Here is a 13,980-nt window from a genome sequence, read left to right as displayed (position 1 = left end):
TGTAAAAGCGAAGTAAAATCGGTGTAAAAGCGGAGTGATGCCGGTGTAAAAGCAGAGTAAAGTGCATCTGCTTGGAGTATTAACTTTAACGATTATAAAACACAAAAAAAGTCAGTTCTTTATAAAAATTAATAAAAAATATCATTTATTAACAAGTATAGTGTTCAAGTAAGTAAAAATATTCACAAAATAAAATATTTTAACACCAGTATAGAATATCTACACCGGTAGCGGGGTTATTTTCACACCGCCTTCGGGGGTAAATTTAACACCGATAATTTTAACACCTACACCGCTTGGACTTACCCTAGTGATTTTTTACAGTGTAATAATCACTAGCAGTTACCCTGGCGGACCCAATATTACGGTAGAATTACGGTAAGTTACCGTAGATTACGGTACGAGGGTAACATACCGTAACATACCATATCTTACCGTAGTTCTACCGTAACCCTACCGTAGTCTACCGTAACGGTAGTCCTACCGTAACTTACGGTATTTCTACCGTAATTTTACGCTAGAACTACCGTAAGTTACGGTAAAGCTACCGTAATACTACCGTAGACCTACCGTAATATTAGATCCGCCAGGGTAGCGATTATTTTTTTTCAGTGTAGATGATTCACACTGATTATTTTATATTTGGTTTTATTCTGCATTAACAGAAAGATCAAAGTTCAACTTATCTCGGTGGTGAATTTGTACCGGTAAAATAATTAGCGCCTGATAAACGTAAAAATGGCAAATTTTTTCCTTCGAATTTTTTGGTGAAAAGAGACTACAGAGAATATGGATCCGTCTTGCCCCTTTCCTTCCTATGTATATGAGGATTGTTGTTGTATTTATAATTACCCTGTTTGTTATCATTATTTCCACTATTGATTTTACTTCACACGCATTCGTTAAATAAAATAGAATGTATTGAAACATAAAATGAAATGAAAAGTATTACTTGACGTGTTTATCTCTACTTCAGTAGGTGATGATTCAGTAAAGTGTTTCCATCATTTTTGTGAAGCTTTCAAAGATCGTTTGTTTTGACAATTCGCAGCAGTATTCTCTTTTGATTAAGAATAATGATCATCATCATTTCCGACAAATTATTGTAATAATTAATAGTGCGAATTTTAAAAAAAAAATTTAAATATGAAACCAGTTATTTTGATCATCAGCTCAATGCTGAGTGCATTCGTTTTTTGTGAAAATCAAATATTGAAAACCCACACTACACGATACTCAAGTTCAATTGGAGATCAACTGGTAAGTATTTCATATTATAAATATAACCAATATGGTATTTATACATGACAGGTAAAAAATTTTATTACAGAAAAAATTACTTAGAACTTGTTTTTTGAATCATACAAATCCTATAATAACCGATGAAAAGTTCAATGAAATGATTTATGAAGCCATAGAGGAATCACAACTATCAACATCAGTCCTGCTAATCAATGAAGATCTCGGATCGAAACTTCCCAAACCTCTATTTCTACCGGCATACCCCAGCTATATATTGTCAGGAGATTCGCCGCAGAAACTAAAATCTATTCTCAATCAGTTAAAGTCATCGCCATGGTGGAGTACAGAACCCATTTACATGGCTCTCAATCTTGGACCAAACTCGTGCAAAAATGCCCTAACATCACTTCAAATCTTATGGGATATGAATTTGTTGTCTTCATTTTACGTGTGTATCAAAAATGATTTGATGATTTACATGTTCAACCCTTTTACCAATAGAGCACCGGAATCATGGACAGAAGTAAAAATGGATATCAAGGAATCTAATGATCCGTGGACACTCTATAGCCAACCATATTCAGAAGGTAACTTTGGTCACAATATTAATTACAAAATTAAATAACAGATCTAATGGATTTAATTCTATAGATCAAGAATTCCGTGAGAGCTTATTTTTCGACAAAACAAAGAAACTTGACGGCTACAAAATAAATGCTGTCGCAAATACTTTGTGGAACAGAACGTGGGAGCCAAATAAAATTTACAATTTAACGACTATGCAAGATAAACTTGCATTAATTCAAAATCAATTGTTTACATCAATGTTTTCCTACATGAATGTAACGCCACTGATTTATTTTGATTTACCCGGTGCACCAGTGTCCTCCAAAGAAATCGGTTTTGTTAAAGGCTTACTAAACAAATCTTACGATATATCTTTAAGTAGGCGCTATGTCGGAGATGATTACAATGTTTCAAATACATATCCCATTAATGATTTAGGAATTGCAATATTGACCCAACATCGTAAATTTTTAACTCCGTTCGAAAAAATTCGTCGCTATTACAGCATCGGTGTTATATTACTCTCTAGTCTCGTTCTTGCAATGACATCACTATTGATAACTATTTATTACAAACGAAATTTTGTAGAGGCTTCTACAGAAGTTCTGAGAATGGCTCTCAGCTCTAGTATAAACATACCGCTTATCACTTTTCCAATCAGAATCTACTTTTTCGGCGTTTTATTACTGATATTAATTATCAATGCAACATTTCAAGGCCACATAGCGTCATTTCTAACAAAACCCGAACGTATAACCGTTGATAGTTTGACTAGTTCACACGAATTAAAGTATAAGATTTATATACCTCGTATAGCTTTGAAATCGTCTATTTTTATGAAACGTTATATAAACGCTGAACATAGTATCGATTGCACACAGCGCGTTCTGAATGATCCTAATGTTGCTTGTATTGGAGACACCAATCGTCTATTAGCGATCGCGGATAATAATGATTCTTTGCATATCTCACCGGTAATAGATCGTATTATGGATATACTCCTGATTCGAGACGATTGGCAATTAAAAAAAAAAGTTGATGACGTTCTCTGGAAATACGCAGAATTTGGGATATATGATTTTTGGGATCATCAATCATCTATAGATCCGTTAGAAAAATTACATTCGAAAGAATTATTACTGACTGAAGCGCGTTATCGTCCCATACAATTTCGAGATATAGAATTTGCTTTTATTATATTTGTGATCTGTTTGTTGCTCGCAACAATTTTGTTCATTTTTGAAGTCTACTATGGATATTACATTTATTGCGATTAGTTATTAATATTTATGTAACATTTCGTGATTTTACATATTTTCTGCTTTGAGAGTAGCACTAAATCGTGTGTGTGTTTACGCGATGTATTATGTACACATGCAATTAAAAGAAGCCAAGTGAAACTAGGATGAGTCATCAGGCGATTGACAAATCTAAATTCGAAAACCAAGATTTTTTTTTTATTAATTGTAATAGTAATTTTGCCGTTTATAATTAATTTGAAGAAATTTCAGGCACCTGAAAATAATTTTACTAAAAATTTTTGTGTTAGCTTGATAATAAAAGTAAGTGCTTTTGATAATATTTTTCTAGAGAAGAAATTGAAAATTTATTCCAAAACGGACAAAAAATTAGTAATAATTAACTAAACAACAAAAATGACTCGGCTATTTATTTTTATTATCGCATTTTTATGAATTATACCTTAGAAGTGTGATAACTCTGTATATTTCATTATAATCTTGTGTTGAATAAATAAATATATATTTTTATATTCGAGTTTCCGATTCTTATCAATGTCATTGGAAGATGATAAACATTATTTATTTTACAATGAATTATATTCTAAATTAACCAAAAAGTAATAGTCCAACTTGCCCTGGTCAGTAAATTTCCTCCGGTGAACCATTTAGCTCCCGAAAAACATACAAATGGCAAATTTTTTCTACTAGGATTTGTGTAAAGAATGAGGTACAGAGAATATTGATCCGTCTTGCCCCTGTCCTTCCCATATATGACAATTATTATTGTATTTATAATTACCGTGTTTGTTATCATTATTTTCACAATTGATTTTACTTCAACACGCATTCGTTAAGTAAAATACAATGGATTGAAATATAAAATTGAGTGGAAAGTGTCACCTCACGTGTCTATTTCTACTTCAGTAGGTGATGATTCAGTAAAGTGTTTCCATCATTTTTGTGAAGCATTCAAAATCCAAAGCAGTATTTATATTTATAATTGAATAAATTAAAAAATGATTATCATTTGTTTTTTAACAAATTTAAATAATTATTAATCGTGTCGATCTATTGAAAAATTTTGAATATGAAACTAGTTATTTTGATCATTAGCTCAGTGTTGAGTGCAATCGTTTTCTGTGAACATACAACATTTAAAATCCAGACTACACAATACTCAAGTTCAATTGATGATCATCTCGTAAGTATTACATATTATAAATACTACTTCTACGTTATTTATAAATTACAGCTGAGATATTGCATTACAGAAAAAATTACTTGGTACTTGTTTTCTGAACCATACAAATCCTATAATATCTGATAAACAATTCAGTGACATCATATATGAAGCCTTAGAGGGATCACAGTTATCACCATCAGTAATGCTGATCAATGAAGATTTCCAATCAATATCTTCTAAACCACTATTTCTACCGGCATACCCCAGCTATATATTGCCAGAAGATTCGCCGCAGAAATTGAAATCTATTCTCAAAGAATTGAAGTCATCGCACTGGTGGAGTATAGAATCCATTTTCATTGCGGTGGATTTGGGAACAAACTCGTGTAAAAATTCCCACACATCTCTCCAAGTCTTATGGGAAATGAATTTGTTATCTTCATTTTACGTGTGTACCACAAATGATTTGATGATATACACGTTCAACCCTTTCACCAATAGAGCACCGGAATCATGGACAGAAGTAAAAATGGATATCAAGGAATCCGATGATCCGTGGACACTCTATAGCCAACCATATTCAGAAGGTATATAACTTTAGTCTCAATATTAATTAAAAAATTTAATAGAAGCGAGATCTAATGGATTTTGTTTTGTAGATCAAGAATTCCAAAAGAGTTTATTTTTCGACAAAACGAAGAAACTTGTCGGCTACAAAATAAATTTCGTCACCACTGCATTGCCGAACAGAAAGTGGGAGCCTAATAAAGTATACAATATGACGACTATGCAAGACAAACTGCACAAACTGCTATTTGAAGAATTTACAATGTTTGTTTCTCACATGAATGTTACGCCGCTTATGTATTTCGACTTGCCCGGCGCGCCAGCATCTTCTAAAGAAATAGGTTATGTCAAAGGTTTAATAAACGGATCTTACGATTTCGCTTGGTTCCCGCACTTTGCGGAAAATGATTACAATGTGTCATATTCGTATCCACTAGATGATTTAGAGCTCGTAATATTGACTCAACATCGTAAATTTTTATCTCCGTTCGAAAAAATTTGTCGCTTTTACAGCATCGGTGTTGTATTATTGTCTAGTCTCGTTCTTGCAATGACATCACTATTAATAACTATTTATTACAAGCGAAATTTCATAGAAGCTTCCGCAGAAGTTCTAAAAATGGCTCTCAGCGCAAGTACAGATATACCGTTAATTACTTTTCCAATCAGAATATACTTCTTTGGAGTCTTTCTACTGATATTGATTATCAATGCAACATTTCAAGGCCACATGGCATCATTTCTAACAAAACCCGAACGCATAACTGTCGATAGTCTTTTTGATTTACAAGAATTAAAATACAAAATTTATTTACCACCGTCAGCTGTTAAATTGACTGACGGTTGGTCCAAATTCTTAAGGGACAGAGTGCATACTATTGAAACTTCTATTGAGTGCATACAACACGTTCTTGATGATCCTAACGTAGGTTGTATTGGATACGTCCCATATTTATTAACGGCCGCGAATAAAAATGATTCATTACATATTTCACCGGTTGTAGCTCGTTCACTGCTATTTTTTTTGGAACGCGACGATTGACCACTAAAAAAAAAATCTGATAATGCTTTTTGGGGCCTTATGGAAACTGGGATATTTGATTTTTGGGATCATAAAACGTTTTTAGAACCGCTAGAGAAATTGCATTTAAAAGAATCCTTATTGACTGAAGCGCGTTATCGTCCAATACGATTTAAAGATATAGAATTTGCTTTTATCATATCGGGAATCTGTTTATTGATAACCATAATTGTTTTTATTTTTGAATTCTACTATGGATATTATGTATATTGCAATTAGTTACTGATATTAATTTGACATTGCGTGATTTTACATTTTTAGCCATTGCGTGTAACACTGAATCGTTTGTGTGTTTGCACGATAAATTATGTATGCATGAAGTTGGTAGAGACTAAAATAAACTAGGATTCTTAATTACAATTAGCGGATTTAAAAGTAGCATCCGAAATTATTTTCTTTAAAAATCGATTGTAACCCTAATATCACAGTTCTCCATTATTTTGAAGAAATTTCAAATGGTTGAACATAATTTTACCAAAAATATTTTTGGTAAAATGATAAAAGTATCTATTTTTAACATTTTCTTTTTTTGACAAATTTATTTTTAAAAAGCAAACAGAATTGTGAGTGGTTAACTGAACTACAAAAATTATTTTGAAATTTATTTTTATTACCAAATGTTCATTGATTGTAACAGATGTGTGAAAGCTTTGAACATTTTATTATAATAATGAGTCGAATAAATAAATACTATCAAACAAAAAGTATTTTGTCCTGCATGCAAGATAAATCGTAAACATCTAAAATCGCTTAAAAACATCACAAAAGTCATAAAGCAAGATATGATTCAAATCGTAGAATGATTTGAAAAAACCCTTTTCTTGTAACAGTGCGTTTTTGACTTTGTGTTGAAAATCGGGCGTGAAAATCTAAATTATTCTACGGCCATCGATGATGATAATTGTATGTTATTTGACACTCTTCAGTCACCGGAGTCCTGTCAGAGGCCCGTTAGAGCAAATTTTAATTTAATTACAGACAGCAGTGAGGTAGCTCGACGTCATTGACATTTTTTGTGAAAAGGGCCTGCAAAAATTTGCACCAGGACTTAGGCCCTGACTACTATCCAAAGTAGACTAGTAGAGTAATGGACTGATGACGCTTTGCGAGGTCTCTACTCTACATCCAAAGCTTCTTTACTATTAACACGAGCAAGCCTAACGATAAGTCTAGTCAAATCTAGTCATCAGTTCCCAATGATCAGTTTTATTTCAACATTGGTATAATTATCACTTAAGTGGATCCCTTCAGTTACTTCAGCTGAAAAATTATTCGGTATTGTTCTGCTGTAAATAAATAAAATCAATACTTACACTCTAATCCGTTCCGACTACAATTTTTTCTTGATTTTTCTGAAGTACTATGAGGATCTTATCAGGTTAACCCTTTAACGCTTTTGAGCATTGCCCCACTTTGTGGCCTGTCAAGCGGGCGGTGCGTATCTGCGTTAGTGTGTATCCGTGAGCTCTGGCGAGCAGTACCGTACGTATGATGAAGTCCTCACAATTAAAGATATAAATTTAAACAGAAACAAAATTATGAGCAATTCATAATTTAAAAAAAAAGAGGGTTGAATTTGATTTTCTTTTAAAATTTGAAATAATTTATTGTATTTAAAATAATTAAAAAAAATCACTGAAAACATTAGAATAACATATGAAAGGGCACTAAAGGAATCCACCACATGAGTGAATTTCGGTAATGACCGAGATTGAGTCTCGTAAACTGAGGTAGTGGGGACTGTGAGCGCATGCTGAGGCTATCCCCACTTTGACGCCGCGGGTACGATTTTGTCCGACTTCGCCGTCAAAAGGTTAATACATGGTTTGCCTTAATCGGGCAAACCTTACAAGCTCCTTATCAGGATCACATTTAGATATCCTTATCAATGAAGAAGTTATCCAGTTATGATACTTGGCAACACGGCAATATTAAATACATGGCGACGGAACGTCGTGGCGCGACAAGCGAAGAGTAGCGAAATCGCGAGACGGATGGAGGTTTAATCAAAGAAAAATTAGTTTAGTTCATAATCGATGCTGATCTATTTCTAACATCATTTTTTGGTGCCATCAAAATTACAGTTTAATTTTATCATAAACATTAAAAAGTGGTGGTCTGTGTACGTATACAAAAGAAGCATTATTATTCCTATCATTAAATTTACAACATGCCATCGACAATTACAAACAAATCGATTAAAATATTACATTGCATGGTTGCATTATCAACTGTCGTGTTGATTTCTACTTTAGTCAGCAATTGTCCCTCGCGGTGTTTTTATCATTTCTGCGGAACTTTCAAGCATCGTTTTTTTTCTATTATTCGCTGCAAAATTTTTTATCTAAAATAAACATATTTCAAAATTATTATTATCGAGATTTTTTTTCCTCTACAGTGATCTATATAAGAATATTTTTTTTAAATACAAATATGATTATCAATCTAATTTTAATGTTATTTTAAAATATAAATGTAATTTTAGTAAATACATTTAAAACTATGAAACAGATTATTTTGATCGTCAGCTCAGTATTCATTGCATTTGTTTATTGTCAGAATACAATATTTAAAACACAGAGTATACCATACTCCAACTTGCTCTACAATAATGTGGTAATTATTTCAAAATTTTACTATAATTATTGTTACTAATATATTTCAAAATTTTACTATAGAAAAAATTATTTGCAAATTGTTTTTTGAACCATACGAATCCTATAATACCTGATAATCAATTCAGTGGCATCATATATGAGGCTTTAGAGGAATCAGAGTTATCACCATCAGTTATACTGATCAATAAAGATTTCCAATCAAAACCACCCAAACCCCTATTTCTACCGGCATACCCCAGCTATATATTGCCAGGAGATTCGCCGCAAAAACTAAAATCTATTCTCGAACAATTAAAGTCATCGCAATGGTGGAGTATAGAATCCATTTTCATTGCGGTGGATTTGGGAACAAACTCGTGTAAAAATGCCCAAACATCTCTTCAAGTCTTATGGGAAATGAATTTATTATCTTCATTTTACTTGTGTACCAAAAATGATTTGATGATTTACATGTTCAACCCTTTCACCAATAGAGCACCGAAACCATGGACAGAAGTGAAAATTGGGAACAAGGAATCTGATGATCCATGGACACTTTACAGTCAACCATACTCGGAAGGTAACTTTAATCACAACACTAATCACAAAATTAAATAAGAAATAGAATGAGTTTTGTTTTATAGATCACGAATATTGTGAGAGTTTGTTTTTCGACAAAACGAAGAAACTTGATGGCTACAATATAAACGCTGTTGCAAACTCCACAACACATAGAGAATTGAACCCTAAAAAAGTATATAATACAACGACAATGCGAGGCAGATTCAGCCCGTATCTAACCAACATATTTACAACAATTTTTTCACACATAAATGTAACACCGCTTATTTATTTCGATTTGCTGGGTGCTCCAGTACCCGCTAAAGAGATAGGTTACGTAAAAGGTTTAATAGACGGTTCATACGATATTGCTTTAAGCGGTCATACTGCGGGGGCCAATTACAATGTCTCACATGCGTATCCAGCAATTGATTTAGAGCTTGTGATATTGACACAACATCGTCAATTTCTGACTACCTTTGAAAAAATTTGTCGCTTTTACAGTATGGGTGTTATATTACTGTCCAGTCTCGTTCTTGTAATGACATCACTTTTGATAACTATTTATTACAAGAAAAATTTCGTAGAAGCTTCTGCAGAAGTTCTAAAAATGGCTCTCAGCGCAAGTACAGATATACCGTTAATTACTTTTCCAATCAGAATATACTTTTTCGGCGTTTTATTACTGATATTGATTATCAATGCAACATTTCAAGGCCATTTGGCTGCATTCTTAACGCAACCTGAACGCATAACTGTTGATAGTCTTTCTGACTTACAGGAATTAGAATATAAAATTTATTTACAACGGTCAGCTTTTAAATTGACTGATGGTTGGTCTAAATTTTTACGGGACAAAACGCATACTGCCGATACTACTATTGATTGCATGCAGCATGCTCTTGATGATCCGAATGCAGGCTGTGTTGCAGCTATTCCACGTTTATTACAAGCCGCAGATAGAAACCTTACATTGCACGTTTCCCCGGTTGTAGCTCGTCCACTTGTAATTTTTTTAGAACGATACGATTGGCCACTGAAAAAAGTAGTTGATATCGATATACGTAGGCTTTTGGAAACTGGAGTAACTAATTTTTGGGATCGTAAAGAGTTCTTAGAACCGCTGAAAAAATTGCATTTGAAAGAATCTTTTTTGACTGAAGCGCAATATCGTCCAATCGAATTTAAAGATATCGACTTTGCTTTTATTATATTAGGAATTTGTTTGTTGTTCACCATAATTGTTTCCATTTTCGAATTCTACTACGGTTATTACATTTATTGCGATTAGTTGTTGATATTTATCTGGGATTGCGTGAATTTTTAACCTTCGAGAGTAACACAAAATCTTGAACGTGTTTACATGATACATTATGTATTTGTTTGTAGTTAGTAGGCAATAAAATAAAGCTATTAGGTTGTTCAGCTTGAAATTAGCTTACACTTTGAACTTATTTGTAACCTGAACAACCTACCACTTAATAATTTTTTAAGCATGAATTCAAGCTGAACAGATTGATATGACTGCACGGAAAATACGAATTTCGTTCTGATAACAAAAGACGGGATAACGAAAGATTTTGTTATAATGACAAACATGATTAGCTTACGGTAATAAATCAATTTATTATAGTAACAAATGAATTAGTGTCGTAATTAAGAAGTCGATTTGTTATGAGAACACATGATGTTTATTATAATAATATCCCAGAGAGGAAAGTACCACGGGCCCAAGCTTGGCCCAGACTTGGCCCAACTTTGTAGAACCTTGGGCCAGGCTTGTAAGCCAGTCTTGGCCCAGCTTTGGTAGAAGCCTGGAATGATAATCTCGGGCCAAGCCTGGTTGCCACACCTGGCCCATGCTTGGTTACCAGACCTGGCCCATGCTTGGTTGCCAGACCTGGCCCAGGCTTCCAGGAAACGAATAAATTTAATTAAAAAAAATTTATTATTATTAACCTCGTAGAATTCATGATCATTAACGTTTTAATTATTTAAGGGAGGTAAATGATGTGAAAAAAACTCGGTGGAAATTCTGCTGGACTCTGGGCGCGAACTGCCGTCCTTCTGATTACTGGGTCCGAACGGTAGCTACTGGACGAACCTACTAACGTTGAACTGGTACATTTATATGATCTACTTGTATAAACCATGGGTATATCCAAACTTGGGTAATCCTACCTTGGCCCAAGCCCGGGTAATCATTGTAACGGCCAAGGCTAGGTTACCCAGTCCTGGCCCAAGCCTGGCTTGCCATTGGATGGGCAAGGCTAGGTTACCCAGTCTTGGCGTAAGTCTGGGTTGCCATTGGACGGCCAAGACTAGGTTACCCAGTCTTGGCCCAAGCCTGGCTTGCCATTGGATGGCCAAGGCTAGGTTACCCAGTCTTGGCCCAAGTCTGGGTTGCCATTGGACGGCCAAGGCTAGGTTACCCAGTCTTGGCCCAAGCCCGGGTAATCATTGTAACGGCCAAGGCTAGGTTACCCAGTCTTGGCCCAAGTCTAGGTTGCCATTGGACGGCCAAGGGTAGGTTACCCAGTCCTGGCCCAAGCCTGGGCCAATATAGGTGTGCCAAAGCTAGGTTCCCCAGTGCTGGGCCAAGTAGGGGCCCGTTGTTCAACTCTGGCAGCTCCTGTATGGGATATCTTGTGGTCACAAAAAATTTTTTTCCGTGTGTAAAAATGAATGTATTCTTTCGATCTTGTGTAGGGTACAACTGCATTCGGTAGTCACTGTCTGTTGCGTAGCCCAGTTTCTAAAGCGTCAGTCTTTCGTACGTAGGGTCCCGGGTTCGAATCCCACTAATGCGTGTACGGTCGTTGATAAGTGTGGCATTTTTTCTCTGAATCAAAAATTTCTAATTCGATTAGAAATTCATTTATTCGCATATCTAAAAGTCCCTACATAACCAACGTGATTGAACAAAAAATTAAGAACTGAACAAAACAATCTGTATTTTTTTTTTTTTATTTAATTAAATATGGTCTTATTCGATCATAGACGACCATATATTTCCAATTTCTATACATGACTATGTATGATTCGTTTTTTCTGGGCAATTCAATCATTTCAATCATTTCTATTTTGTTTAATCAAATAAAATAATAATAATAATAATAATAATAACAATAATAACAGTATAAATCCTTGCCTCCAACTGAATGTCGGCCAAAAAAATTTATTGTTTCTTTACCTGGGGAACTTAACATCAACCTGAAAAGCCTTAATTTTAAACTATTTTTAAGCTGAAGAGCCTGATTTGACGCTAAAGTTGAACTGAATAGCCTCGCTAATTGATTTTATTTTCAAGCTTAATTTTAGCCTGAAGGTCCTGAAAAGTAAAGTATGACGACTTTTCGGTCTGAATTCAGACTCATGTTATAATGTATTTTAAACAGCCACTTTTTATTTGTTTCATCTGTTGGCTAGCAGTAAATTGAGCCTGAAATAATGCTCAAACTTTGCGACTCGGGCCCATTGTTATAAGTTAATTTTTTTAGTTCCGTCAAAATTACAGATTAAATTTCATCGTAGATATTACAAAGTGTCGGTCAGTTTACGTACAAAAAAATATTATTATTTCTATTATTGAGTTTATAACAATATACAGGGCTCAATTACAAAGAAATCGATTAAAATACTACGTACATTGCGTGGCTGCATTATCAGCTGACGTGCTGACTGTCCCTTTAGTAAGCAATTGTCCCTCGAGGTGTTTTTATCATTTTTGCGGAGCATTTAAGTATCGTTGTTATCTATTGTTCATTGAAAAATTGTTTTTTTTTTTTTAAATCAAACGAATTTCAAAATTATTGTTATTATTATCATTTAGATTTTTTTTTCTTTCCAGTGATCTGTGTATGAGAACATTTTTTGTTAAACCCATTTTTAATTATTCTTTCGATCTGTACGGTATTGTAAAATATAAATGTAATTTTGGTAAAATAAATTTTGAAATATGAAACTGAATATTTTGATCGTTGATTCACTATTTATTGCATTTATTTGTTGTGAGAATACAATATTGACAACACAGAGCATACCACATTCGAACTTGCTCTATAATAACGTGGTAATTATTTTGACATTTTATTATAGGGGAGGGTGGGGCAGAGCGGCCCCCCTAAGCCAATTATTATTTTTTGTGGCTTTCAACCATAAGATCACTTTACTTTTGTCCTATTTCGAACAAATTTATGGACATTTTGCCAAAATTCTGAAAATTTTTTTTTTTTTTTGTGGGGCAGAGCGGCCCCCCTTCAAAAAGTGATAAAAAAAATTTTTTTTTCGTTTTTTTTTTTTTTTAAATTGTTTTCATCATTAAGAATGTATTTCTTACTCTTGACAACTATTTTTGGTTTTATATTACTCGAAAAAAATTTTTTAAAGTGTAATAAATCGTTCACTCGCGATTACCTTAATTAATAATTGTTATTTAATAAAAAAAAAAATCAATTCTATAATTTTACTTTATTTCAAAAATTTATCAACTAAAAAAAAAATTTAATTTTTATAAATTTTTAGTGACCAAATTTGCCTCTTACATAGAGAAACGGCCGAAAAATATGAAAAAATAATTTTTTCGGAAGTTTTGGCTGGTCCATTTTGCCCCAGGTGTTATGCGTAGGGCTAGAAATGTGGAATTATAATAATTTTTTTTTAATTTGACGATAAAAATATGAAAAAATCACTTTTTCAAAATTTTGGGCTTGTCCATTTTGCCCCAAATGTCATGCGTAGGGGTAAAAATGCGCAAACATATCGGATTTATAGTAATTAGTCGAAAAAAAAAAAATTTTTTTTTGGTCAAAATTTCAGGGGGGCCGCTCTGCCCCACCCTCCCCTATAACCAACATATTTACTAACATTTTTTCATACATGAATGTAACGCCGCTCGTATATTTTGATTTACCAGGTGCGCCAGTATCCGCTAAGGAGATA

General features: G+C 33.7%; 1 protein-coding gene across 1 annotated transcript; it reads left to right on the top strand.

Annotated features, from left to right (window-relative positions):
- Positions 1 to 8,580: 8,580 nt before the first annotated feature.
- Positions 8,581 to 11,197, top strand: LOC130677405 (uncharacterized). The gene is made up of 2 exons (XM_057484155.1): positions 8,581 to 9,058; positions 9,123 to 11,197. Exons 1-2 carry the CDS (start codon positions 8,896 to 8,898, stop codon positions 10,328 to 10,330), a joined length of 1,371 nt encoding a protein of 456 aa, XP_057340138.1. The 5' UTR covers positions 8,581 to 8,895; the 3' UTR covers positions 10,331 to 11,197.
- The last annotated feature ends 2,783 nt before the right edge of the window (positions 11,198 to 13,980 follow it).

This window comes from Microplitis mediator, chromosome 11, assembly GCF_029852145.1.
Source record: "Microplitis mediator isolate UGA2020A chromosome 11, iyMicMedi2.1, whole genome shotgun sequence".
Classification (NCBI taxonomy): domain Eukaryota; kingdom Metazoa; phylum Arthropoda; class Insecta; order Hymenoptera; family Braconidae; genus Microplitis; species Microplitis mediator.
This window is presented reverse-complemented; position numbering and strand designations above follow the sequence as displayed.